This window comes from Pyrgilauda ruficollis, unplaced genomic scaffold (genome assembly GCF_017590135.1).
Source record: "Pyrgilauda ruficollis isolate IOZ18807 unplaced genomic scaffold, ASM1759013v1 scaffold62, whole genome shotgun sequence".
NCBI classification, from domain to species: Eukaryota; Metazoa; Chordata; class Aves; order Passeriformes; family Passeridae; genus Pyrgilauda; species Pyrgilauda ruficollis.
The window spans coordinates 2,212,643-2,239,447 of NW_024527933.1; the positions used below are offsets into that span (position 1 = coordinate 2,212,643).

The 26,805-nt window shown below is 50.1% G+C and overlaps 2 protein-coding genes across 4 annotated transcripts; one reads left to right on the top strand and one right to left on the bottom strand.

Moving 5' to 3' along the window:
- Nucleotides 1–1,487: 1,487 nt before the first annotated feature.
- On the bottom strand, nucleotides 1,488–13,337 carry RBM18 (RNA binding motif protein 18). The gene is made up of 5 exons (XM_041483824.1): nucleotides 13,205–13,337; nucleotides 7,193–7,319; nucleotides 6,567–6,653; nucleotides 4,725–4,810; nucleotides 1,488–3,366 (listed from the first exon to the last, which is right to left on the bottom strand). Exons 1-5 carry the CDS (start codon nucleotides 13,315–13,317, stop codon nucleotides 3,207–3,209), a joined length of 573 nt encoding a protein of 190 aa, XP_041339758.1. The 5' UTR covers nucleotides 13,318–13,337; the 3' UTR covers nucleotides 1,488–3,206.
- Nucleotides 13,308–26,805, top strand: MRRF (mitochondrial ribosome recycling factor). Of its 3 annotated transcripts, none has more exons than XM_041483820.1 (7): nucleotides 13,308–13,443; nucleotides 14,247–14,407; nucleotides 14,659–14,814; nucleotides 16,025–16,143; nucleotides 18,794–18,885; nucleotides 24,228–24,387; nucleotides 25,778–26,805. In XM_041483820.1, exons 1-7 carry the CDS (start codon nucleotides 13,409–13,411, stop codon nucleotides 25,853–25,855), a joined length of 801 nt encoding a protein of 266 aa, XP_041339754.1. In that variant the 5' UTR covers nucleotides 13,308–13,408; the 3' UTR covers nucleotides 25,856–26,805. The 3 variants fall into 3 exon arrangements, with proteins under 3 accessions (XP_041339754.1, XP_041339756.1, XP_041339755.1); XM_041483822.1 differs by having other exon boundaries at nucleotides 13,335–13,446; nucleotides 14,249–14,407; XM_041483821.1 differs by having other exon boundaries at nucleotides 13,395–13,443; nucleotides 14,213–14,407.

Consider the following 26,805-nt stretch of genomic DNA (forward strand, 5'->3'; position numbering starts at 1 on the left):
ACAAGGCATTAGGTTTAAACATCGAGGTTGCAGGAAAGCCCGAGTAACCCCCAGGAAACGGAACCCAAGGCCTGCCAGCTTGTCCTCCTCTGTCCCCAGCTCTGCAGAGGCCGAGTGCGGGGGGACACAGACAAGTGCAGAGGCGAGATGCTGAGAAAGGACAATTTCAACCCTTCGTTCTCACTGGTGGGGTCTGAATTGGCTCTGGCTGCTCCAGGAGAAACACGTAGGAGTTTTCCTGGGCTCAGCCATGAAGCTGTCTGTCCCCCTACGCAGCAGCGGTCGAGGCAGGGCCGTGTGGGGTTTATTTGCATCCCCAGAGCGATGCATGGCTTGGCAGCCATGGCTCAGCACCACGCAGCCAAGCAGATGCTCGCACTGCTCTCGTGATTACAGACCCAGCTCTCCAGACCCTGCAGAGCCAGAGCAGGCTCAGGAATGGGGTGACTCCAGCCCAGCTTCTGCTCTTCTCCAGCCCTGGGAGTAAGTCTTGGCTCTGCAGGGTCGGTGTTCTGCTCTCACTGCCTGCTGAGAGCAGACAAATCTCACACGTGCATCTTGCACCAGGAACAGGGCCTGGGCAGTGACTGAGGAACTCAAAGCACTGGAGCTATCAGGTACCAGCCCTGAGTCCGTCCCTGTCCTCACCCCCATGTGCTCCCTCCTCCAGCCCTGGAGTTTGTACACGGCAGCAACAAGGTGGCAACGTGTCAAGCAGCAGCTCGGCCAGAATCCCAGAATTTGGGGTTGGGAATGTTCTGTGCTCCCAGAGTGAAGATTCCACGCCTGTCCCAAGTGAGGGACTGTCACCACAGGCAGAATGGTTCAAATACCAAGGAAAAACCCACACTGTGGCCATGGTGAAAGTTGCCCTCAGTAACCCACCTTGCTCCCATGGATTTGCTGGAAATACCGGGGAATCAAGGAACCCCCTCAGAGGACAGGAGTGTAGGCTGGAGGTGAGAAAAGCCCAATTCGCCTTCACAGGAGCCAGGCACCAAGCCCAGCTCTCCTTCCCACCCTCCCTACTCACGGCTCCAGCGCCGGCCGCAGTGATGCTGCTCCCCGGCGCTCTTCAAATCTCCTTTACGACGGTCTCATGCAAAGCCCCAGGGTTGATGCTCATGAAAAAAAACCCCATTTCTGAGCATTTCCCTCCTCCCAGCTCCAGGGTGAGGAACCTGGGCTCGCTGAGCTGTCGGGGCCCCGGGGAGCCGCAGGCAGCAGCACCAGCGCCTGCCAGGCCGGCGGCAGCAGCAGTGACCAACACAAGCACCGACCTGCAATAAAGCTCCCCCAGGTCTGAGCCTGGCTGGACACACAAGGCACTTCTGTTAGCGACCACGGCAGGGCAAAGAAATAATTTAAAAAAAAAAAGACTGATGCTATTGTACCCGAGTTCTGTCAGTGGACTTCGGGTGATGCCAAGCATTTACCACCCTCACTCACTTCCTGCTTGCCACCCTCGGCTTTCCTGGAGGAAAACATGCATTTTAAATGTTTATTGAAAGCTGTAAGAATTTCAACAAATTGTATTTAAATACAAATAAATATCAAAGGATGTTTCTGAGGAGAGCACAGCCACACACCAGTTGAAGTCAGGTATCTTCAGGTATCTTCCCCATGGGAACAGAATTCAGAGCTGTTCTAAACAATGCAGATACAGACCCGGAAAGCTACAAACGTTAGAGCACGCAGGAACAAACACAGGCTGCTCACAGAGGAATGAAAACGGGCGTCACTCACATTCAGAGGGGTACAAACTCCCAAGAATACTACTTTTCCCTCTAGTCAGGTACCCAAAAACTAGGAAACAAACATTAACAGCACGAGACCTACTTCAGAACAATTGAGGCTTTCAACAATCCTCCGCCACAGACAGGCACGGCTCCGTTCCAGGTGCTTGGTTCTGCAGCAGGAAGCCAGCTCTGCCTGGAGGGAGGTGTGCTGCTGCTGCAGGAACACAAACCTCCCTGGGCTGTGCCACTGAGCAACTCCTGCCTGCACAAACGGGGGCTGTTTCCAAATTGTTTTCCCCCTCCTGTTTGAGACCACCATTAACCAGCTCGGGGGGAGCAGCTCAAGAGTGACCGATGAGGTCTGACAGGAGGGGAAAACCAGACCATTGTCACCTGGACCTGAGCACGTGAGTTCTCTGACATCCTCCTGGCACATGCAGTCACAGCACTGTGCGCACAAAGGAGAAAATGCTGCCAGATTTTTTTTTTTCCTCAGGTTTCTATTTTGCAGACATTTAGGGGGAAAATGTGTTGCAGATCAGATGGTTCTGAGCAATGCCTCCCATCAGATCTGTGGATTTGGCCCCTGGGGCAGTCCCAGTTCACCACAAACCCTGGTGCCACCTCACACCAGAGGCAGCTGACCATCTCTACCAGCCCATGGAAACCAAAGCTGGGCAGGACAGGGGGCAAACACGGAGTTCATGGCTTGCAGATGTCTCAGAGGCTGCAGTTACTCCCACACCCGGCTCACGAGGAGCCGCCACCATCAGGGATCACTGAACACAAATGCCAAAGCTCAGGGCACAGCACAGACCTCAGTGATGTGTAAATACACTAATTCCTACAGGCAGGCACACACCTACAGCCTAAATGACACTGAAAATACCTGGGCTGTGTCATTACCATATCATAAAGTAACATTGTGGAGTGTGCAAATCAAAATGTAAAATCAATTGGCCCTGGTGCATATAAAATATTGCATGCACAGTTACTAAAGGTGTTGCAAGATCTATTTAAAATGAGTTTTATTGAGATGAAAAAGTTTTTCCATTATAACTACAGCATGTTAATCAAAAACAAGTGCTTCTCCTTCCATTAAAACATGAATTGGAATACATTTCGTTCAAAAATACTTTAAAAAGTAATCAGTTAAATGGAGTATTTTTGGATGTGCCTTACTCCGAACGCTGGTTACTGTTTCTAATCTGGCTAATGAATGCACACTAACGAGAGGTTGCCTGTGTGTTCATCAGAGGCTTTGAAGGGAACCTATTTCTCTGAACAGCCTTCAGCTGTGAGCTGCACAGGCAGGAACGTGCAGACCCTCAGGTGTGACAGAGGGCTGTGCTGGCCGTGCCCTGCTCAGGTGGCATTGTCCTTCCCACTCTACAAAAGTACAAAAGCATTGGAGGACTCCAGGTATACAAAGCAGTGTTTCTTGCTACCATCATCCATTCATAAGCATCATCTTCTGGATTTCCAGGCAGCTCTGGAGTAAGGAGTAGTCCTTTTCTTATCTGGTGGCTTGAAGTAAGAATAAACAGGTGCTGCAGGATATTCTGCGTCTGGATTTTCCGCCATCATTTTCAGCTTGGCTTCAATGGCCTTTATTTTTGCACTGACACTGGAAAGAGAAAAAGCAGAAGGGACATTGAGCTTGATCTTAGCATGAAACCAAACTACAGAAATCCAGAGATTCTGCTGACATGAGAATCCTCCCTGCACAAGGAGGGGCCAGGCAGCCCCCACTGCTGCATCCACAGCGAGGCAGGAATGCACTGCCCAGAGCCCACACTGCTGCATTTCAGCCTCTGCACGGGTTTGCTCCTGCAAGAGACTCCTCAGCACCCCAAAATAACAGCCCCTGCACCTATTCAGTGCTTCCTTGAGGACACTGAGTGAGACAAGAACACGGCAAGGCTTCCTACTTCATTGAAATGATGTCATTTCAGGAGCTCTGAGCATGTGCAGCAGAGCAGAGCTCGGAGCAGGCTGCTGGGAACAGCAGAGAAATGAAAGCCAGACTTCCTCCCAGCTACAGCCCGCTCGGGATGGGAAAACCCCAGACTCTAATTAGGTCAGGAAGAAACATTATTTCAGCATTAGCAGGGTTTATCCCAAAGGGAGAAGCTATCCTAGGTTACACCCCAAATTCCTAGGACTTTGTTATTCACTATCCTCCACTGGGTATGGATGGGGAGGAATGTTCCCTGCCCCACTGTGGCTTCTTGCACCATCCATCCTCACTGGAACAACCCCTTTGTGCCATGATGCAGTTAACAATCTGCATGACTCAAAGCCCTCTGCTCTTTCCTTCCTAGCCTGTTACTTCTGAATTACAAGCTCATTTTATCTCTGGGCAAGTGATTAATCTGGTCCTGGTTCCTCACAGGGTTCCACTGACAGAACACAGAGGAAAACCACACAAACAAACTGTGAAAAACATGAAAGCTATGTGCTTTAGGTAAATGCAGTGGTTGGAGAATTTAACCACATTCCACAGACAAGACCTACAGGCAAAAAAACACTGGCAAAAAAAAAATTAAAATTAGTTTTGTGTGAAGCACTACCTGTGACTTTGTTTTAATCTTCTGCCACTATTGTGGAACCTCTTGCTCATTAAGCATTTTGCTGAACCAAATAAGCAAGTAAAAATCTAATTCACATGAAGTGCAGAGATTCTAGCCAAAGGAGCTGGAGTGCTACACATTCCCAACTCCCCATCTCACCTCATACCCCTCCTATTACCCTCCTATTACTATTTTCTAACTGGCTTTGCAGTTAGAAAATAAACTTCCAGTCTGAAGTGTCCCACATCAAGTGAGAGACTTCACAGGCACTGCCCTTTCAAAAACAGCTTTTCTGCCATGCTAGATTTTTAACACAAACAATGCCAACAACTCCAAATCTTACTGAAATGGAAGAAGTTGGTTCCCTGCCAGTCCCACAGCAGGGTCACCTCTCACCCAACCCATCTCCTACCTCAGGTTGGACTGGGGTGGCTCCGTGCTGGAAGATGGCTCCAGACTGATTGGAAGGATCTTCTCATTTTTATTGTGATCATATCTCTGCAAGCAAGAGACCAAGGACTGAGTCAGCTGCAATTAGGAACAAAGAAACATTTCCCACAGATGGACTTTAAAGCTGGATTAACATAGCCTCAGGTTTGGTGGAGCTTTTGCTAGGGAAGATTTTGGTGGCCAAACACTGAAACAAATCCCAACCACAATATTTGGTTAGTACCAACATGGAATGCAGGCTGGATACTGAACAGTTATGTGCATTGTACTGTGGATCCTTAAACCTTATGCTGTCACTTCTTGTTCCCCTCTACATAAGGCAGGAAGCACAGATGGTAAACTTGAAGGTAACTACTGCACTGTTTGCTGTGCTCTTTATGTGCAGAGTCAGAAGGTAACCCAAGCACAAAACTGCACAGAATTGGGCAGTCCTGGGAGAAAAGATGGGAAAAAAAGGAAAAAAAAATCAGTTAGGAACCCCCTCCTTTCTGTAGGAGGCAGCTTGTGAGTCTGTCATCTCTGTGGGCAACGGGCCTCCTGAACTATTTGCAGTGTTCTGCTTCCTTATTTCGCTTGGCACAGAGTCAGGTTTGTTTTTCAGCAGAGCTGCTCAAACCGACAGCGTCTGGTGAGCCTTGGCCACTCATCTCAGAGCTGCTCAGCACCGTGCTGCTCTTGTCTAAAACAAACTCTTGTTACAGTGAGCCAAAGTTTTGCGCTGTTAAGTCTTTCCATTCAGGGATTGGAAAATGGCATGTGAAGCGGGGTGATTATTTATGCGTGTTCCTCCCCAGACCCAGGAGCAGCTGGGCAGACACTCACTCCTCCAGCTCAGACTCCTTGGCCTGATCATTCCTCAGGCATCCGGAAGCACGTGGCACTCCAGTAGCTCCACAGCCACAGAAAATGGAGACTGGATTTGCATGAGCTTGGATGTGCTGACAAGAGCTCTTGAAGTCAGTAACTAAAACAATGTGGTCTCCATTAATGAAGATACCTGGTTTGGATTTTTAAGCATCCAAAACAGATGCACTAATATACTTGATAAGACAAAGCAGGAAGCTGCTGGCAGGACAATCAACTAAAATAAAACTATCCAAAGGAAAATAGCAACAGGCATCTCCTCTCTGCTTCTCCCAAAATTTGTTTATCTGCAAAGAAAGTTATTCAAAATAAATTGCTCTATCAAATACAAAATAGTAAATAACTGTAGGAGAAACAAGAAAAGAATTTTAAAAAATTAAAATAAGGATGTTCCAGAAGGAACTGCCTAAGTCAATCTTAAAAACTTGATTGTTTATGTGACGGAGCAAGGAATAAAGGGATATTTAGCTTAGATGCAGAGTATGTTACTTTAAAGTCAAAACTAATTAGAGCTGCTGCCACATAAGTGCTTTCAGAAGTGGAACCAAGTAACACAGTAACCGGTAATTGGGAATTTCCATACTTCTCCTATGCAAAAAAACCACAAAGGGAAGGATTCAAACTTCCAGCCAATTACTCACTAAGTTTGGGAAAAGTTAAAACATGGGCATTTAGAGAAGTAATCTGTTCACACTGCTCTGAGCAGAAACCCCCTCCCAAAGACCCCCAGGTTAAAGGGCCTGTCCTCACTCACAGCTAATCCAGCACAGCTCGGGCAGACAGGAGAAGCTGCAGATTGTAAACATCAACTCCCCGAGTTATTTCCTAGAACAGACTGGAATTCTTTTGCCAGGCCAAGACTGCCTCGATAAGAAGGCTTTATTATTAAAGCTTTTAAGTTTTGCAAAGGAAAAGCAATTCCTCCTTGCAGCCAGCTTACCTTGACTTGTGCGTGTGCCCACCGCACCACCAGTTTCTTGGAAAGGGCCAGCTTCCCATTCAGACACTGGATCGCCTTCTCTGCTTCCTGCACAGGAAGACAGCTCCATAAACAAACCAAGCCTTTAGTCAAAACCCACTCACATGGAAAGAGCCCTTTTCTCTTTGGTATTTAGCCTACTGTAAGTACAGCTCACTGACAGCACAGAAAGTTTATCCCCCTGTATCCCAATCCAGGGACACCTTTGAGACTCCCAGTACCCAGACTTTATCTGCCTTGCTGCTCCACCTTGCTGTGAATCATTTTCAAGATGCACAGTGTTGGGGCTCTTCTGACTTCCTTACCACCAGCTGCAAAATGGACCAAAGAACTGGCCCTTTCTGGTTAGCACTAAAAAGCAGGATTCAGAAGAAGACAGCAGAGGAGAAAGAAAATCACTGTTGCTACTTCCAGGAGCAGTCACAGTGGCTGTGACAGAGCAGAGCTGTTAGAATCTGTGGGTTTGTGTAGACAAAGCACTGAATTTAACCTTTCCTGTTGTAGTTTTGAATTAGCATTAAAAAAATGAAAAAAAAGGGAGAGAAGCCAGTCATTTATATCAGAATTTTAGATAAAAAGCAACTTACCTGTTTGGTTTCAAAGTTGACAAAACAGTAACCCCTGGGCTGCCCTTCCAGAGCACCAGACTTGTGGAAGAGAAAGTCAAATTGCTTTACTTTGCCAAACTTCTGAAGGAGTTTGAGGAGGTGGTATCTGAAGGGAAGAGAAAACATTTATGATGTTTCATCCCACTGACATGAGGAGACAGACAGGAACCCCAAACACACAGAGCTCTCACTCAGCTGTGTCACACACACATTCCCAAATCCCTGCAGAGGAGGATGCCCTGTGCAGTGCCCCTTCAGCATCCACAGCTCTGAGCAGCACTACCAGTGACTTTCCAAAGCCCCAAGGCACAAAGCTCCCTCCCAGCAGTGCCAGCTGAAGGGCACAGAGATCTATTAATAGCTGCCTTTTGGACAATTATGCAATGGCTCCCAAGGGGTTTGGGAGGGTTTTGCCTCCTGCCTCACTAAATCACTCCTACTTTTAAGCATAACCCTCCTCTCTCTCTCTCTCTCTAGCCCTGATGTGAGCACCTGAAGCTCCATCCCCTGTACTCCTGTCCCAGCTCAAGCCCACAGCACTTGCATCCCTCAGGACCCTGCTCCTCCTGCTGCCCTCTCCCAGCACAAACCCATCCCTGCCCTGTGCCAGCCGTGCCAGTGCTCTGGCAAGGACACTCCAGGGCACACAGACACTTGCCTGGAAAAGATGGGGATGCAGAAAGACAGAATAAATAGAACAACCTGCAGCCAGGAATTGCCAGCAGGCCTCAACAAAAAAGGCACCAGCCAGCCCTCAGCATCATCCAGCCTAAATCTGCCAGTGCTTCTGGCTCAGACAGCTTTCCAGTGACATGTTCATGGAAGTCAGACACTTTTTTAGCCAATTATCTTCCTGCCATCCAGTGGGGAGTGTGCTGTTTCCAATAAAACTGGGGAAAGCCAGAGTAAATCTGTCTGCTTAGTATCTGGTGCACTGAGCAACTTAAAACAAGGAGCACATATGCTGTACAGGCCACATCTAATCCTGAAAGTTCTTTGCAGCTTTTTTTGGTTCCCTGGGATTGAAGTGTTTAACAGCACTGGCTGACCCAGGAGAAAAGTGACACTCATTGCTGCTTCACTGCCTGACCCCATCCCTGACATTTAAGAATTATTTAAGTGTTTAATAAGGGTGTCTTGGTAAGGACTCATCTCCCAAGCAGCTGTATTGTTCAGACAGCTTTCCAGTGACATGTTCATGGAAGTCAGACACTTTTTTAGCCAATTATCTTCCTGCCATCCAGTGGGGAGTGTGCTGTTTCCAATAAAACTGGGGAAAGCCAGAGTAAATCTGTCTGCTTAGTATCTGGTGCACTGAGCAACTTAAAACAAGGAGCACATATGCTGTACAGGCCACATCTAATCCTGAAAGTTCTTTGCAGCTTTTTTTGGTTCCCTGGGATTGAAGTGTTTAACAGCACTGGCTGACCCAGGAGAAAAGTGACATTGCTCCTTCACTGCCTGACCCCATCCCTGACATTTAAGAATTATTTAAGTGTTTAATAAGGGTGTCTTGGTCAGGACTCATCTCCCAAGCAGCTGTATTGTGTTTGTTAGCAAGCCACACAGTCTAACCCCAATTTTCAGTGTTTAAGGTAACACTCAGTGCTCAGAGAGCCTACCAGGATAACACCAGGCACCAGATGAAACCTCCCATGTCCAGCCATGAATGGTCAGCAGTGGCCCAAGGCAGCCAAGTGCACCAGGCACTGTCCAGATGGGAAGGGCAGACAACATTTTTCCTAATAAAGCCTGATAGGATGTCTGAAAAGAGCCTTAGCCCTTTGTTAAGCTTCAGAAGCCAGGCAAGAAAGTTCCAGGAATGTGAGTCATCCCACAGGATGGGTCACAGTGGACATTCAGGATGTGCACTTTTAAAGAGGTGAAGGTGCAGCGTGTGTACAGACGAGCAGGGCAGCAGGGCCAAGCTACCCCCCAGGGGAACACACACATTGTCATTGATTATGGAAGGCTTCCTACATCCTTTGCAACACCTATGAGCTCTCAAACTGCTCTGAAAGCAAGGGGAACTGGAAAGAGCAGGGTGAAGAAAAGGAGCTGATTATGCAGTAGCCAAATTTCACCACCTCACACTTCCAAAAAAGCAGACACAGATGTACCAGTGAAAACACTGACTTTGGAGATGTGATGTATAAAAACTCCATGTGTTGGACTTCCAGAGCCTCCAAGATATGTAAACGCACCTCTGTGGTTTGTTTCTGTGAACACACTGCTCCAAAAAGCCCTGGGAATTCCAGCAGTATGGAAATAAAGTCCTTACAGCAGGATGCTGTTCCCCTTCTGGCCATTACAGAGGCAGGGGAAGGGCAGGGAGGATTCTCCCTGAGTTCTGCACTAAAAGACCCTGCAGCTGCCTTGTCAAAAGGAACTTTTTGGGGGTGTTTTTTAATTTTTTTTTCCTGAGAGCATCTGCATTCAAATAATACCTTCTTAGCAGTGAGCTGAGAGTTGCTCCTTTAAAACAATTTTCATCAACAGTCTAGAAATAACTTATGTGATCTATTTTGTTTAGAACCCTTTTTCCAACCGTGCCTGCAATTTTACAACTGCAGGTCACCTCCTCTCTGTGGAGCAGCTCAGAAATCCTGCATAATCAATGTTTTAGGCTGTGATTATGGTCTGTTACTGTTAAAATACTGAGGGCATTAACAGTAACTTGACAAGTAGCTCTTCAAGCCAAGAGTTACGGAAGAAGAAGACTGTCATGGAAAACCTGAAGCCTTAATAACCAAAAAAAAAAAAAAAAAAAAAGGTGAGAAGATGTAAAAAGCTTTACTATGGCAACAACGTGTGTCACCCAGAGCTTGGAAGCGTTGGCACGGCTGCAGCCCCTCCGCGGATCCGCGGCCAACCTCCATCCCCACTTCCTGTCATCTGATGTGGATGCGAGACAAACCTGCAGCTCCCCCATTTCCTTTTCCTCCTCTCTTCCTCCTGGCACCCCGAGCGCTATTCAGACGCAGGCAAGGCTTCCTCTGAACAATGCTGTCCCAAGGACCCCGCGCGGGGACCGGGCCACATGCGAAATCTATTATTGCGAGGAATTCTGCCCCACTGGGAGCTGCCAGCGGGGGGCTGTGACAACAGCTTGTGCACACATTGTTTTCTAGGTGAGACTCATCGGGATGGGATCCTCGACAAGCAGCACGGCAGCTGAGGAAGTTCAACACCCGCTCCTTCATGCCCCTGGAAAATGAATGGGCGTTGAAAGGCTACGGGAAACTGGGCCATGTGAACCAGAGAGCTGAAAAGGAGATCTCTGCCTGCCCAAAAAGCTGGGAAGTCTCAGGCAGCTTTAGGAGCAGGCATGGGCAGAGGAGGCAATTTCAGCCCACCTGCCACACGGAGACAGAACTGAACCATGTGGCTTTTCCCCACGGGGTGATGAGACCACACAGCTGAGCCACAGCGCGTGCCCTGCCCTGCCGTGGTGCTGACACCAAACCACGAGGAACCACCTGCTGCCATCCTCATGCAGACCCCACGGCAGGGATCTCACGGCTCCCAGAGTGCCTGGAGACACCATCCTGTGCCACAAGCAGCTGTGAGGTCCCCTGGTGCCAGCTGTCCTGCTCCCAGCTGCTGAGAACACACTCGAGACCCCCAACAGCACCTGCTCCCACAGGCAGGCAGTGCTTTAAGGGTGCTGGACAAAAGAAATCACCCACAACCACTGCCAGCAGGGAGGAATGCCAGCTGAAGAGCCACCATAACCCAGTGCCCAGGGCATGTCAGCACCCCCAGCTGAGGCACAGTCACTCGGTGTGTGCAACAACCTCCCCAAAGCATCAGCTCCCAGGCTGTAATTTGTGGGCAGCCCTACATTTATAAATGCTGCTCCTGCAGCTTGTGCTGCAATGTGTACATTACCTATTAACTCCCCAGCACTTGACTGCAGCTCTAGTTTGCTCTTTAAATGGAAGTCTTGGATTGATTCAAGACTTTCTGATCTCGTTTCTGCTCGAGAGTGTCACAACCACTTATTAACTCTGCCAACAACTCAATCAACCTTACTCTGCCTCAAACAAATCCAACGTAGAAATAACAAAGGCAGCTCTTTAAAAAACAGATAAAATCAGCAAATGCAGAAACATTTCATTTTCAGGAGTTTGATTTAGTCATGTGAGTAGTAACCTCAACAGGAATAATTCAGAGGAACAACCAGAACTGGAGATGTAAGCCCTTAGCATGAGAGGGTAAGGGTCAAGATGATTTATAGAAATTTACTGACCACACACTTTCTTTACACTGACAATGTGCTGAAAGGAGCTTCCTCTTCTTTTATTCACAAGGAAATGGAGACACAACATCATTTGCTGGAGAGAAGAGCCATTTTAAAGCAAAACAAAAAGCAAGACACAGAATTATAAAGCCTGAAATAAGCAGCAAGCACTGTCACTCATCACTGGGCAAACTTTAAACGTTTAGGAGCATGGAAGCATTCCAGGTTTGAGAAACCACCAAACTCACTTCATCCAAGTGATGAAAACAGTAAATTTTGCCATATTACTTATCTGGCCAAGACTAAAAGGAACAACCTACTCTGAAAGGGTCTTTAGCAGCACTGAGGATCCCCCTGGGCCGTGAAGGATCAATGCACTCCCACCCTCACCCTCACCCTGCTCCTGAACCCCTGAGCACCCAGCAAACAACACTCAAGAACTCCAACATCGAATTTCACGTGGTCAGTGAACGTGGACAAACCACAGGGACAGAGCTGTGGGACAGAAGTGGTAATGAATGCAGAAACCTCCAAAGCTGAATGGCTGAAATCACAAAGCATTAATGATCCCATTTAGAGGCTATTAGGGAGCTGCTCTGCTCAGATGAGCCACACTCAGAACAAACCCCAGCACCTGCACACAGACAAAAAGAGCCAGGAGGAAAAAGTATTCCACGACAGGCATACACAATAGTTAATCAAAAATGCTTGTTTGTTGTGAGTGTGCAAAGCCCAAATTGTTTTGGTTTGCTTTCCTTTTTATACAACCTAGTGATTTCACAGCACCCTATCCAAATATTGGACAGCACATCATATTCCCTTGACAATTCAGCTGTTCAAATGCTATGCTTGTGCAGGAGATAATTATCCATAGCCTGGAGAAAACATGAAATCCTCACACACACGTTTGATTCGTGCATTTACCCCCACAGCAGCCAGTCCCAGCACTCCCACCTCCTCACCACCCACTGCTGCAGCCACCCTGCTCTGCTGAACTCACGCCCAGCAAAACCCCAAAGCAGAGCTGCTGCTTGGCAGGTCTGCCCTGCCCACCTGCACTTCCCCACAGACCCCAACCACTCTGGGTACAATTCCCAGGGCTGTGCCTTGCTTTACCACTCCTTGTAGCACCGCCACCCTGAAAATCTCCAGCCTGACATTCTACATATCCCTGCTCTCCAAACTGGGGAAGTTTTCAGCTTCAGGGGGTGCTGCGCGCAGCCTCGCTGCGGGGAGGACACGCACACACAAACACAGCACGCTGGGCGATCCCTGCCCGCACAGCACGGCAGGCAGGGCCGCTCCTCAGAGCTTTACAACCTCTGCAGCGGGCAAGGAGCCCCCCGGCCGCGGGGCACAGGCAGCAGCTGGGAGCGCTGCCCCAGCCCGAGCCGCCGGGCAGGGCTCGGGCTGAGGCCGGGGCCGGGAAAGGCTGGGCAGGGCTCGGGCTGAGGCCGGGGAAGGCCGGGCAGGGCCGGGCCGGGGTCGGGCTGAGGCCGGGGCCGGGAAAGGCTGGGCAGGGCTCGGGCTGAGGCCGGGGAAGGCCGGGCAGGGCCGGGCCGGGCTCGGGCTGAGGCCGGAGAAGGCCGGGCAGGGCTCGGGCTGAGGCCGGGAAAGGCCGGGCAGGGCTCGGGCTGAGGCCGGGGCCGGGCAGGGCCGGAGAAGGCCGGGCAGGGCTCGGCGCTGCTGCGGGAACACGGCCCCGTCCGGGGCGGCGCCGCTGCGGGGGCGGTTCCGCGGTCACTCACTCGGTGATCTTGGGGTCCAGGTTGCCGATCCACAGGCGGTGCCCGTCCTGCAGCGCGCCCTCGGACAGGATGGAGGCGTTCTCCAGCGGCAGCGCCTGGCGGCCCGGCTCCATGGCCGTGCGGGCTGCGCCGCTCGCCGCCACCCCGCGCAGGCCGCGCCCCGCCCTTGGCGCCGCGCGGTGACGCCACGCTGCGGCGCGGCCGATGACGCTGTCCGGGACGCGCAGGGCCGCGCTACGGTGAGCGAGGCGGTGGCGCCCGCCCTCTCCCGCCTTCCTTCCCCTCCCCTTCGCCGCCTCCGGGCTCCGATCCCGGCCCCCGATTCCCGATTGCCAGCCCCCGATGCCCGGTCCTCGGCGCGGCTTTCCACGGGGCACCGGGGCGAGCGGGCCGGGCCGTCCTGAGCGGCGGCAGCGGTGTGGGCGGGGCCAGGGAGGGGCGGGATAAGATGAGGGGCGGGGCTTGGATGGGCGGGGCGGGGCCTGTGCGCACCTGTGCGGGACCGGGACCGGGACCGAGATCAGAATGGGGACCGGGACCGGGACCGGGACCGAGACCGAGATGGGGATGGGAATGGGGACCGGGGCCGGGTGCGGGTGTCCCCGGCGCAGGGAGGGCCGCCGCCCCCGGTGGCCGCCAGCGGCAGCTCCCTGCCGCCCGCACCGCCGACTCCGCGGGGCCCGAGTGCCGTGTGCGCTCCCGCAGCTCCGCGGGGAGTGCCCGGAGCCCCGCAGCCGGAATAAACCCCGTGAATGTGGGGCTGTCCGAGCCCTGAGGCAGAAATGGCAGCCTCAGCCGCGCCGGTGTGCGCGCAGCCGGTACCGGCTGAGCCGCTCCCAGCCGTGGGCTGGTGTCACGGGCACATCTGGACAGATGTGCACGGGCCGTGCCGGCACCGCCGAGCCCTTCTCGCAGCATGTGCCCGGTGGGCACGGCAGCCCCCAGAGCTGCTGCCCCGTCACGGAGCTGCCGCCTGCCCCCGGTAAAACCCGACTCGGTGCGGCTCAGCCCCTCGCTGCCCCGCTGCCTTCCTCTCCCGCAGGTGGGCAGCCATGGCTCTGGCGCTGCGCTGTCTCCGGCCTCTCCCGGCGCTGCTGCTCCGCTGCTCCCGTGCCCTGCCCGGGGCGCTGCCCGCGGCTCCGCTGCCGCCGGGCCGCTGTGTGCAGCCGATGCTGCTGAGCAGACAGCTGGCTACCAAAAGAGGTAAAAATGGCAGCTTTCTTCACGGTTTTGCAACCTCTCTTTCAATATTTATAGGTATTGTTTAATGTGTTTATTTATTTTTGGCTGCTCAAGTGGTGAGCTCTTTACTCATTGAAAATACAGTTACTTTGGTTTTGCTTCAGTTTATCTTAGACTTGATTCTAAGTCTGAGCAGCACTTTAATAATATCTTCTTTCTACTTTCTAACTAACTTGTCAGAAATAGAAGCTAATTTTTTGTGTAATCTGCAGCTAAAGGTAAAGGGCAGAGTCAAGCCAAAGTGAATATCAGTGCTGCCCTAGTTGAGGATATTATCAATCTGGAGGAAACCAGTGAAGACATGCAGGCAGTCATAGAAGCTCTGAAAGAAGATTTCAGCAGAAATCTCAATGTTAGAACCTCACCAGGTTGGTAACTTCCTCGTGTGATGCTCTGTAGCCTGTAAATAAGAATACAAATCCTAGTAATGGACAACTCAGATTTTTTTCAAAATCAATTTTCTTTTCCTGGAGTTATCCAATTCCTACAACCCTGACATCCCAGCTTGAGGCTTTCTTCACCCTGAGCTTGACCAGGAAGGATCCATTTTTGTTAATAGCTTCCTGGAAATAGCTTTTTTAAGTGGGAGATGTCAAAAGTGTCTAACTGAACTGTTTGCAGATGTGATGAAGAAGCAGGTTGTCAGCTAATGGTGCAGTAGGGCAGGAAAAATCCAATTGCCATTAAATGATCCTTTTGGAAATTGCCATTGGGCTGGTGTCTGGCATATACAAACCTTTTTCTGCTGTGCATCTTTGTGGGCAGTAACCTGTACAAGCCTCCTTCATGGATCCTGTGTTTTAGGAAGAAATGTGAATGTTTGCCTAAGCTGCAGTTACTATAACACTCTGAACATTTGTAAGCATATCAAGTTTCAGGGGTAAAATTTAACATTAAACAATGACCAAATTGGAATCATTCACCACCCCAGCTCTGGCAGGGGCACTTCTGTCTTTAATGGAGCTGGGAAGTGTAGCTCGGTCTCTTAACTATTTATTTTAACCATAGGTATTTTTTTAAATTGCACTGATAAAGTACCTCCTGTCCCATGTGCCTTTTGGCCTGTTAACATTTTACAGCAGAAAATAGAGAGCAGATTAAGAGTAGCTCAGGGAGAAATGGAATACTTTAAATTAGGCAGTGTACAGCACCCCTCTGGGGGCCTGGAAAAAAATAGAGGGGTTTAAGATAGCACTGCTAAGTTAAAGACAATATTTGTCTTGATTTTTATAGCAACATTTTGGTTTTCTTTAAGTTGTAAGAATTTAAAAAATAACCATTTCCCTTTAATTCTTAACAATCCTGCTTAGTTTTCCTATTCTAGCAGCAAAAACAAACAAGAGTTTTGTTTTCATGTTTCTGTGCTTTAGAGCAGCTTTGAAATATTTAACTTGTGAATACACAGGGGATGCCTGAACACAAACAGCACCTGAAGTCTGAATAAACACTGTTTTTTCCTTTGTAACCTCTGCATTTTGCATGGCAGGAGGGAAGTGGGGCAATGTGGACACGTTTTTCTTCAGCATCCCTGCACAGTGTTTTGTCTCACTGAAGCTCCCTGTGTTTGGTTCTTTTGAGGGGCCCTGGATCACATAACTGTGGTGACAAAAGATGGGAAGTTTCCGCTGAACCAGCTGGGGCAGATCTCACAGAAGTCACCTCAGCTCATGACAGTGAACATGACCAGTTTTCCAGAGGTGAGGACACACTGGCAGGGGAGATAATTGCCACGGGAACAAACAGGTCGATGCCGAGCAAAGGAGCATTTAGACAGAGTCAGTCAGACGTGGCAGGGCTGCAGGCTGGGGCTGGGCTGTGTCACTTGGAGCTGACACAGAGCAGAAGGGGCATTTTGCTGCTGACAGCAGCTCCCAGCCCCACGTGGCTCCCAGAGCAGCTCACCTGCAGCAGCACAGGGTCAGAGGAGAGTTACTGAGTGCTGTAGTTGCTCTCAGGAGTGCCAGAGTTACAGGGGTTTGCTTTGCAGGCACTTTTGCAGTTGGATCTGCAAAAGAACACCAAGATCCCTAGATTCACTGTGCCCTTCCAGCCCTCCCCATTTCCCATGCATTTATGAGAAGTCTGAGCACACACACTCACCTGAACTGCACACATGGCTGCAGTGATGTATCAGCCCTCTTGTATTTGTTTCAGCTCCTTGTCAAGACGTGGCCATGCACAGAGCCAGACGTGTAGTTGGAATTTGTGCTGGGGACTTCATCAGACACCTCTGAAACTTGTTTATGTATTACCAGGGCTGCTGCTGTCCCTGAGAGTTCATGAGAGGAGGCTGTGACCTTCTGAACAGCTTCCCAGGTGGGGCTGAGCAGGCTCGTGCTGGGTGCTGTCACAGAGCTCGACTTGGGCACTGCTGGGCTTGGCAGCTCCTCCAGGTCAGAGCCCGAATTAGGGGCTCTGGTTTATCTTCTGTGAGAGACAAGCTCTTTTCATTTTCTGCAGGAGCCTTAGGCCTGCCCCTGAACGAGGCAGCAAATCCAAATCCCAGCTGAGCTCAGTCCAAGCCTGGTGGTGCCCTGCAGCAGGTCCCAGAGCCAGGCACGGGGCACAAGGTTAACAACTCCTCCTGCTCCAGGGCTGGAGCTGTGCCAGGGCTTATCTCTATTTATTTTGCAAAGGCTTTCCCCAATTAATTAAGTCAGCAAAGTCTCAGAGGAGGTCAGTGCAAGGCACTTGATGCCTAAGTGTTTCTTAGAGGGTATAAAGGCCCTGAGGAATGGAGGCCCCTCATCAGCGAGGTCCCGCGGCGTGTCGGTGCTGAGAGGGCCAGGGAAGTCCCTCCATGGCTTATCCTGTGTCCAGGCAGGAGCTCAGCCTGAGAAATTAAACATCCTCTAGATAGCATTGCCCACGTTTGCTTCCTATGCTAAAGGAGCACTTGAACATTTCTCTCAGTACAGTTGCTTTGTACCCACACCTGTTTTGTGATGGATTGGACTAAAACCATTAGAGACACGATCACTTGATGTCATTATTTATAGCATACAGTCAGTAGTTCATGACACTGAGAAGCAAATAAAATTGCCTGAAGAGTCTGAGAAACAAAATAATCACAGAAGAGGACTTGCAGAGCCAAAGTCTTCCCAAGAGTTATAAAACCAAACAGTGAGTTTTTAAATACAGTTATTTTTTCACAGGCTACAAGGGGATGGAGGCAATATTGCAATATTTTCCCTTCTCTCATTACTTTCCTCTTCTTCTATCTCCTCCAATATCTATGTTAAACAACACAGTTCTTACTGAGTATTTCTTTCCTGCAGAGCAGGCACTGTCCATGGAATAACACACTGACATTCCTAATGTGCTGAGATCATTTTGGTTGCATTCTCTCTGCCCTTGTAGTTTCAGGGGACAGCAGTTGTCTCCTGCAGAACACCAGCAGAGCATTCATTTCATTCAGTGATGTCACACGAGGGACCTGAACAAATCTGCAGAGCTTCAGTTTGTGCCTCAGTTGGCAAAAGCTGAGCTTTATAAATACAGTCTGAGCTACATAAATACTGCAGCAGCCTGGAGCTAAAGTTAATGATGGCAAAGAGTATCAGAAATAGCATCATGCACAGGAAAAAAACTCCTGGGGCTTGTCAGAGTCAAGAATGAAGTGACCTGGCAGAGCCCTGTGGGTGTTCTTGGCCAAACTCTGCTTTAACCCCAAAGCCTGGCACTCTGTAGAGGTGCACTCCCACCTTGTGCTGGGGTGGAGCCCTGGAATCACCTTGCAGTCACCAAGCAAACCTGCCAGCCCACCTTCCAAACACAGCAGAGTGCCAGCCAGCGGCGGGGGAGTTTGGAGAAGTTAATCCTCAGTTATGAGCTGTAAAATAAACAGAGCTGGGCACGAGCGCTGGTTCTCAGCCGTCTGCCACTGCCCTTCTGTCCTGTGGTCAGCTTGTGGTGCTGAAGTGGTTAAGTTCGTTAGGGTTTCAAAACTGGCACTGGGTGATTTCTAGGGAGAAACACTCAAGTGGAATTTTTAAATGCTCAGAATCTTTCATCTCCTTTGCCACAGTCGGGCCCTGCCTTGGGAATTTATTGCGGTTTCACTCTGCGTTGCCTCAAACCATTCAAACGGTTTCAAAGAAGCCAAAGAGTTTTCTTTTGTTGTTGCTTCCCTTCCCCTCTCCTCCCGGCGTGCCCCCCTACCCCAATCCGGAGTTCCCCATTCGGTTTGATCAAAGCTCTCTGCACCAATGTAACTTCCTGATCTCACTGGTAACACAAGTAAATGTTTCCATGTTCCGTGGAGATGGATTGCCAACTATTGACAGAGCTCTGGCATATGGGAATGATTATTTCCTAATTCCCTTTACCTTTTGATCTGTTTTACAGAGCACAGCTGCAGCTGCAAAGGCCATAAGGGAGAGTGGCATGAACCTGAACCCAGAGGTGGACGGGACGGTGATCCGGGTGCCAGTTCCCAAGTGAGTGCCATGCCCGAGCCCTGCATCCTGCAGGATAACACAGAGCCCTGCAGTGAGTGCCCTTCAGAGGGTAAACATGCAGGATTGCTGCATATCCCCATGCAGCTGCTTTCCAAAGAGCTGCAGTTCAGGTTCAGGGAAAAAATCTGAGCCCTCAGGAGGGTCTTGTGAAACCTCTTGGGAATGTCTGAGCTCTGTCACCACATCTTGGTATCTGATGATTGATCTTATTTTTCATCTTCCCTCTGCAGAAGAAGTTTGGTCCTGGCTGGCTGCAGCACTTTGAAAGAGAGAGCCAAAAGCTTTTGAAACTGTATTGCTTAAATCCAGGGGCTGATTCTTTGCTGCTCTGCTCTAAATTCCTGCAATTGCACCAGCACAGAACAGTGGTGTTGAAGCAGTGATGTTAGGGGAGAGCAGCACCTTGCTGCAGAGAACACTAAAAGGAACTGATGAAAGTGAGGGGAAGGAAATTTATAGCTTTGGCAAAAAATCTGCTCACTCTTTTGTGTACTACACAGTGTGTAACCACTGGCTGTGTGGAAAATTGGGTGTGGGGCTGGAAAAACAGGTTGTCTCTGGGCAAGGGCTGGGCATCACTTCCCTCATCCAACACAGACCTTGAGCGAGGCAGGAGGTGCTGCTGCATCCATGCTTCAGTTTGGATCAGGAGAAGTGATCCTGGCTCTGCCTGGGAATGGGGCTCCTCTCAGATGAAATGAGAAATCTCCCAGCAGCTCCACCCGCTGACACACACAGAGCCTGGCACAGCCCTGGGAGGCACAAGCAAAATTCATCAGTTCCTGTGGGTGCTCAGACCTTATGGAGCATCTGAACACCTGGGCAGGTGTGGCTGGGCATGGTTTCAACCATGGTAAAGACAAGCAGCTCCCACACAGGGCATGCACAAACCCCTTGCACAAGCAGGTGACTTCTTGGTAGAGATGAAGCAGGTATTTCTTGTGCTGTAAATCTCCTTTAAACATTCTGTGGAATTTTACCCAGCATTTTGATCAGTCTAATTGCAGCTTTCCGTTGCTGGTGGTGAGAGGCAATGACATTATCATTCTATTTGCTGATTTTCCTTCCCTGTGCTCCCTGCCCTTCCCCCATTCCTCAGGAGAGGAGGCAGAGGAGGAGGAGGGCACCATTATCTTTGTAATTGCTGAGGCTCCCGGGTTGCTGCACAGTGGTTTGATTGTTAATGGGCACTTGGGTCATCCTTGAATAGGAATTGCAGGGGAGGAAACTCCAAAACTGCAAATCCCGAGCTTTAACAAAATACTGTGTTTTTAAACAAATGTGTGCGGTCTGTCACTATCTTCTGTGGTGCTGCAGAGCAAAACCAGGGCTTCTCTTCCCAGGGAAGCTCCTGTGTTCCCCTCCTGTGTCAGGCTTGCAGCTCTTGGTCCCTTCCTGGCTGCTGGGGAGCCTGGCAAGTCCTGAGTTAAGGATTTTGGGAGCTGTGCCCGTGGATCTGCCCTCACTGGCACTCCAGTCCCCTCTGCTCTCTAGCTCCATGTCTGGGGCTGTGGGAGTTTCAGCCACTTACCACAAAGACAAACACTTCCAGCCTTTTAAAACTCCCTAATGAAAAAGGCAGGGCAAAGATAATTATATTCCTCATTTACTTTTTAAATTTTTTCTTGAAGTTTTACATTATTTCCAGCAGTTCATGAAAGAATATATGACAGAGATGCAGTGAAATTGCAGAATTACGTCAGGTGTGCAAAACAAGCAACAAATCAGAGATGAAAAGACAATATTAATATTGGTTCTGCAGAGTTTGGTTCTTTCATGAAGGGAGGCACAGTAAAAATGAAACCAAATCCAAATTGTCCTTATCTGTCATTATAACACTCCTCAGTGTGACCTATCAGCTGGACACACATGTGCCATATTTTGCCTTGTGCAGGCCCAGCTGTGCTCCAGAATGTTTCAGCAGAGCATTAAAACATGGAGTTTGCTTTTCAGTATTTATTCCATCAGTTTAGTTTTTGCAATGCAGTTTTAACAGAAAAAATACACTCGTGTGGTTGGTGTTTACTTCTGCTGCCTGCCAGGATCCCTCTGCTCCCCAAGGCATTCTCCTGTTTGTGTGGCTAGCACTGCACAGGCAATATTTATTTGTATAAAAAGTAGCCTCTGAGGGTTTAAAAATAAAAATTAAAAAAAAAAAAAAAGGGAAAAAAAAAAAAAAAAAAAGAACACCATCCATGGGAACATTAATATTGGTTGATCTCTTGGCCAAATTTGACCTGACCTTGTGTCTTTTATGGTATTGCCTCATTTTTAGATTCATCTTTTTTGGACCTATTGTGTTACACTGGATATTGTTTGTAAATCAGTAATATTTTTACACATGCTTTACTGAAAGCCAGATGACTCATTTGAAAGTTTAATGACTCATTGTGAGCCTTTTTTTCCCTTTGCCCTTTAAGAAATAAGCAAAGATACCTACTATGGGGAGAAAAGACCAAAAGATTTCACTTGGAAACACCCCAAAGCTGTTCTGAGCTGCTCCTGCTCATCATCAGGAGCCTCTCGCCTGTTTTATTGAGCAATAAATGTTGCAGCCCGTGTTTATCTGCAATTATGAATGCAGAGTGTTTAGTTTAGCCTGCTTTCCTTTAACTGATCCCTGTCCTTCACAGGAAATTCCTGGTGTTGGAGGTACAGGAACCACTCTTACCCAGAGAAATGTCTTGTGTTGAGCTGAGCTGGGTTGTCCTCTCTGAGGGTCTGCTCTGGGGTGGGACCTCGAGGGCTGCAGTGCTGGGGGAGGCAGAAAAAAAGATATTCCTCAGAAAAAAAAAAAAAAAAAAAAGATGTGACCCCCCTGCCATGTCAGTCAGCAGGTTTGCCCTGGGCCAGGCAGGACAAGGCTGTCCCTGGGGGAATGGCAGGGACTGACCCTGCTGCTCCATGGCAGCTGGGTGGGAGCTTGTCCTCATTCCCCATCTGACCCCCTTTCCCCAAGTTCAGTTCACACTTTGTTTTGGCTTTAAGAAGGGGTAGGGACGATGGTTGCTAGACAGAAAAGAAAACATACCTAAGAACAGCTTAAAAGTCCCAGATCTGGGGGCAGGATTAAAACAACTGTCCTTAGAAACCTGGGGCCTGGCTCGTGTTGATGGATTCCTTAACCAGAAACAGCATCTGCTTGGAAAAGTGTCTGTTTCTGGCATTATTGGTAGCATTGCTGAGAATTTACACACAGTCTGGCTGGAACATAAAACCCGCTGAGAAACTCCCCGGCGCTGCGCGGTGATAAAAAGAAATTGGTGTTAATAAAGACAGACAAGGAGGCATGAAAGCTGTGACCCCGTGCCAAGAAGCAGAGGAAATCTGGCAGTGCTGCATAAACAAAAACATTTCCTTCAAGGCTCGGCAGCCCCGGGCAGGCGAGCGATACCCTGGGCACAGCCCAGCAGCCCCCGGCTGCTGCTCCCTCCCTGCAGGAGGGGATGGCAGAGATTCCCAGCTCCTTCCCTGCCAGCAGGGGATGGCAGAGATTCCCAGCTCCCTCCTGCAGGCTGAGCAGCCAGCATTGACTCCCTGTTTCACCCAAAAAGCTGCCTGGGAAGGTGCTGTGCCTGTAAGCTGGCACTGGGCGTTCCGGGTGTGCCAGAGCTCTGCCAGGGGAGGTTGGATGTGAGAAGCCCCAGAGCATCAGTGCTGGGGTGCAGGGGAAGCACAGGGATCCCTGCTCCCTCCTGGTCAGCCTGTGCTGGCCAGAAGCCTCCTGCCACATGTGGTGGGTTAGGCTGGAGCTCAGGGAAAGGCTCTTCCCCCAGAGCTCCCCAGGGAACGGGCACAGCCCCAGGGCTGCCAGAGCTCCAGGAGTGCTTGGACAACTCTCTCAGGAACTGGGTGGGATTTGAAGGCTGTCCTGTGCAGGGCCAGGTGTTGGGCTCTTCCAGCTCAGGGTTTTCTGAGATTCCATGTGACATTCCCTGGCCAGCTCCCTCCACAGGGAGGGGACAGGCCGGGGTGCCCGGGCTGGCTTGGCTCTCTGGGTCTGCCAGCTTTCCTGGCCATCCCGAATTCCTGTAAACACCAACTGCTTCTGGGAAACCTCTTCCCTCTGGCACTGTGCGGTGGGGATGGCTGCCAGAAACCTGGCTGTGGGGACAGGCTGAGGGTCCAGCTGTGCCCCCAGAGCCCCCCCTGACCCACACCCGCTGAGGGGCAGAGCCCAGGCACTCTCACCCCACGTTTCCTGAGCTCTCTGTGGAAAGAGTCCTAGCCCCAGGGTTTTAGTGAGCCAGGCTGTTGCAGCCAATTTCTAAATACTCCTGTGAAATGTTTATTTTGCAGTATCACCCCCACGCATTCTCCTGCTAGTGAGTCTCAGGGATTGCACCGGGGATTTTCCTTCTCCAGGCGGTCTGGAAACTCCAAGAGCTATGAAAATAATTAAAATATTAATGTTAAGCACTAGCAATTGACAGTGGTCATGGAGCATGACCCAAGCTTAGGGGACACATCAGCCATTCCTGAGCCTTTCTGATGGCCAGACCCCCTCATCACCAGTTTTTAGTTTGGGATAGAAAGTTGAACATTTTTTTGGTGACACCACAGCAGTAACTGGCCCCACATCAGGGGAGGGCTCACCAGAAGTTCTCCTGTTCTGAGTTACCTGTGACTTACCACGTCCAGCAGCATCCTCTTGTCAACCCAGGTGTTCATATCATCTTGGTGGGAAATCCTGGTCCTGGTGAGCTGGGATAAGATTGAGTGAAAGAGAAGCTCATTAGCTTCCAGGTACATAATTCAGGCTCTTCAGCTGCAGGGAGGCAAACCCGAGTTTCAGGAGCAGACATTTCCTCCTGGCTTTGCAGTTTTGTGCTTTTTAGGATGACACTTTTCGCTTGATCTTTTGAGTCTGGAGCTGGATTTTTCCTCTTTCCCACACATGCTTTGGCAGCAGGAAGTAAGGAAAGTCTGAACATTTCAAGATGACTTTCAGGCACTGCAGCAAGAACTAAAAAGCAAGATTCAGTCCAAGATCCCCAGCTTAGGGCTGAGCTGGAAATTTTCCATTCTAGGTTCAAGGCTGCTTCTTTAGAATGCTGTGCAGAGCTGGCAGATGTTCTCAGGTGGACCAAAGCAGAATAAAAACGTGTCTTGAGCTGTTCAGTCCTTCTGCCCTGAGGCAGTGTCTCCACACAGAGCCAGTTCCATCTAAAACCAGCAGCTTTTGTGTGTCCCTGAGCAGGGCAGCACCAGTTGGAGAGGATCACTCATTTACCCAGAGTCCTGCACAGAAAATAAATCTGGCTGTGCTACACATGACACTGCTTTTCCTTTCGGTGTTTTTCCTCTCCTCTCCCTCCCAGGGTCACGAGGGAGCACAGGGAGAGCCTGGCCAAGCTGGCCAAGCAGTCCACCAACAAGTCCAAAGAGGCCCTGAGAAAGGTGAGGAGCAAAAGCATCACCCAAATAAAGAAGTCCAAGAGCAAAGTGTCAGAAGATACCATCTGGCTGCTAGAAAAGCAGGTAATTTGTCTTTCCTTCTGCCATATTTTGGTGTCCCACAGCTCAGTGGTTTGTCCCAGCCCTTGCTGACAAATCCTCAGCACTGAGAACCCAGCGGGGCAATGGACAGCCCTGGGCTGGATTTCTAGAGCTGGCAATGACATTTGTATCTGCTTTTTCTTTGTGAGGTTTGGGGCTTCAGTCTCAAAGCCAGATTTAGGATATGAGCCATTGTAAGCTGACACAGGGAAAAAGAATTTCCCAAAAGCTTTCGTACTGTGAGGGATTGTTGCACCAACCAGCAGCATTTAGGGAGCAAAACAATCCATGGCCATGGCTGTACCACCACTTTTGCCATGCCTGTCCACTGCAAATGTGTTAATGAGCTTTGCTCCAGTTGCTATTAATGAAAAGGCTTGCAAGATTATCTCTGTTCTGAGCTTTTGGCTCCAGTTCAGGAAAATACTTAAGCACATGCCTAATTCCCTAAGAGCAGATGTCACTAAAGTCAATTACTTGGGCATAAACTCAGGCTCAAGCCTAAGTGTTCTGCTGAATTGATGCCTCTGAAGGCAGGCCATTACTTCTTAGCTGTTTGTTTATTAGCAGCTAAAGTTAGATACATTGCAAATGCTCTGGGACAGTTCTGTGTGTGCTCACAAAAATAAACATCGATATACAGAGCGTTTGTGCAAGCAGGAAAAATGGCCATTGTAACCAAACCCTGCTGGGAAGCCTCTCTCCCAGAGCACACAGATGTCTTCTGCACTGGTGGAGGTAACATCTCCAGTGGAATTCTTTTCTTGTACCCAGATTTTCCATTATGAGCCAAGGTCACTGTCAGACCTTGCAGACAAGCAGATCTTGATCCCATGGATCCCGTGCATGACACACGGTGTGCCCCAGACTTTACCTGCCTGTTTTCATCCCTTTTGCACACTGGCCATGTCCATCTCTTGTTACCAAGAGAGCTGATCCCTGGGCAGGGCTTGAGCAATCACCACTTTATTTCTTTTTACAAGAGATGAACAGATTGTTACGTGATGTGTGAACTCCTGGCACTGACACTACCTGCAGTGCCAGCAGAGGTAGCAGCCCCTCTTCCCTGGTGCCAGCACCAGCAGCTCTGTCTCTGCCCTGAGGCTCTCTGTTAAACCTGACCAAGCCACTTGTGCAGCTCAGCCAGGAGTTGGTGTGGGCCTCTCTTTTCAGTCCCTGCTCTCACACCCTGGCACAGATTCCCTGAGGGCTGGTGGGAACAAATCCCCAGGAAGAGCCAGTTATTGCCCCAGCACTGCTGGGGTTCTGCTGGCACCTGAAGCTTTGTTCCACAGGGTGGTTTGGTCACTCCTTCCCCTTTAAACTGTGGCATCACCTCACATCAGCTCTGATTTGTACTGTCTTGCCACAGATCCAGCAAATGGCAGATGAGGCTGCTGCAGAGATGGACAAGCTGCTGGCAGCAAAGACCAAGGAGCTGCTTGGATAAACACCATCCCAGTGCCACAGTGCCCCTGGAGCAGGAATGCCACAGCCTCAGGGGTGGGCAGGGGCAGCCTTGGCTGCTCCCACTGCCTGCCCTGGGGTCTGCTGGAGGGAGGGGGGAGCTCTCCTTGCTGTCCTTTATCCAGGTGGGAACAGAAGTGGATGAGCTGAGATTGAAAATAAAATATCAAGAAGGAGAACTGGAAACTGCTGGAGGCACAGTGGAAGGACTGCCCTGCTCACTTTGTGCCCCATCTTTGCCCCATGCCTTCAGCCCCCTGGAGCCAGGCCAGGCACGAGAGGAACCTGCCTCTCCTGCTGCAAACCTCAGCATTTATTTCTGCTGGAAATAAAGTCAAAATGAGGTGTGGAGCAGCAGCCTCATGACAGCCAGGTGCTGGCTGGTGTGTTCCCAAGCAAGCATTTGCCCCTTGCCATGGCAGCAGGGTGGGCAGGGGCTCCGTGGGGAGAGAACTGAAACCAGTGCTGTCAGCACAGCTGCTTTAGCCAGGACTGAGAAGACCTAAAGCCAAGACAGGAACTTCCCAAAAGCAGCATCTGCCTCCCCAGCCTGAGTCTCTGGCACCATAGCTGAGGGGCTGGAGGAGGTGCAAGCAGAGCAGGTCCTGAGCTCTTGACACAGCTCAGCTCCTCACAGTGAGCAGGTACTTCCAGGGCAGCAGGAGGCAGTGGCAGGAAGGTGGTGGCAGCCCCAGCCCTGCTCCCAAGGCATTTGGGTTCAAAGAGCACCAAGTGCTCTGCACTCCTTAAATAAACAACTCCCCAAAAGTTAGTTTGTGTGCCACGGGAAGGGGGAGGAGGATGAAGGATTTGCTCTGCTAGGGCCCCACATGTCAACAATTTCTCTGCTTTGTGTATTTTGGCCAAAGCCCTTACCATGATAAATGAATAAAGGAAGATGGCGAGCCCAGGGCGGTTCCACAGCTCGGGAAA

What these genes read in the sequence shown, in the direction of transcription:
- RBM18 (XM_041483824.1), bottom strand. Translation starts at nt 13,317, where the DNA reads ATGGAGCCGGGCCGCCAGGCGCTGCCGCTGGAGAACGCCTCCATCCTG. An exon ending in CTGGACCCCAAGATCACCGA is followed by an intron (nt 7,320 to 13,204) that starts GTGAGTGACCGC and finishes TCTTCCCTTCAG; the next exon opens with ATACCACCTCCTCAAACTCC. An exon ending in TCAACTTTGAAACCAAACAG is followed by an intron (nt 6,654 to 7,192) that starts GTAAGTTGCTTT and finishes CTTCCTGTGCAG; the next exon opens with GAAGCAGAGAAGGCGATCCA.
- MRRF (XM_041483820.1), top strand. Translation starts at nt 13,409, where the DNA reads ATGACGCTGTCCGGGACGCGCAGGGCCGCGCTACG. An exon ending in ACATGACCAGTTTTCCAGAG is followed by an intron (nt 16,144 to 18,793) that starts GTGAGGACACAC and finishes TCTGTTTTACAG; the next exon opens with AGCACAGCTGCAGCTGCAAA. An exon ending in TCTGGCTGCTAGAAAAGCAG is followed by an intron (nt 24,388 to 25,777) that starts GTAATTTGTCTT and finishes GTCTTGCCACAG; the next exon opens with ATCCAGCAAATGGCAGATGA.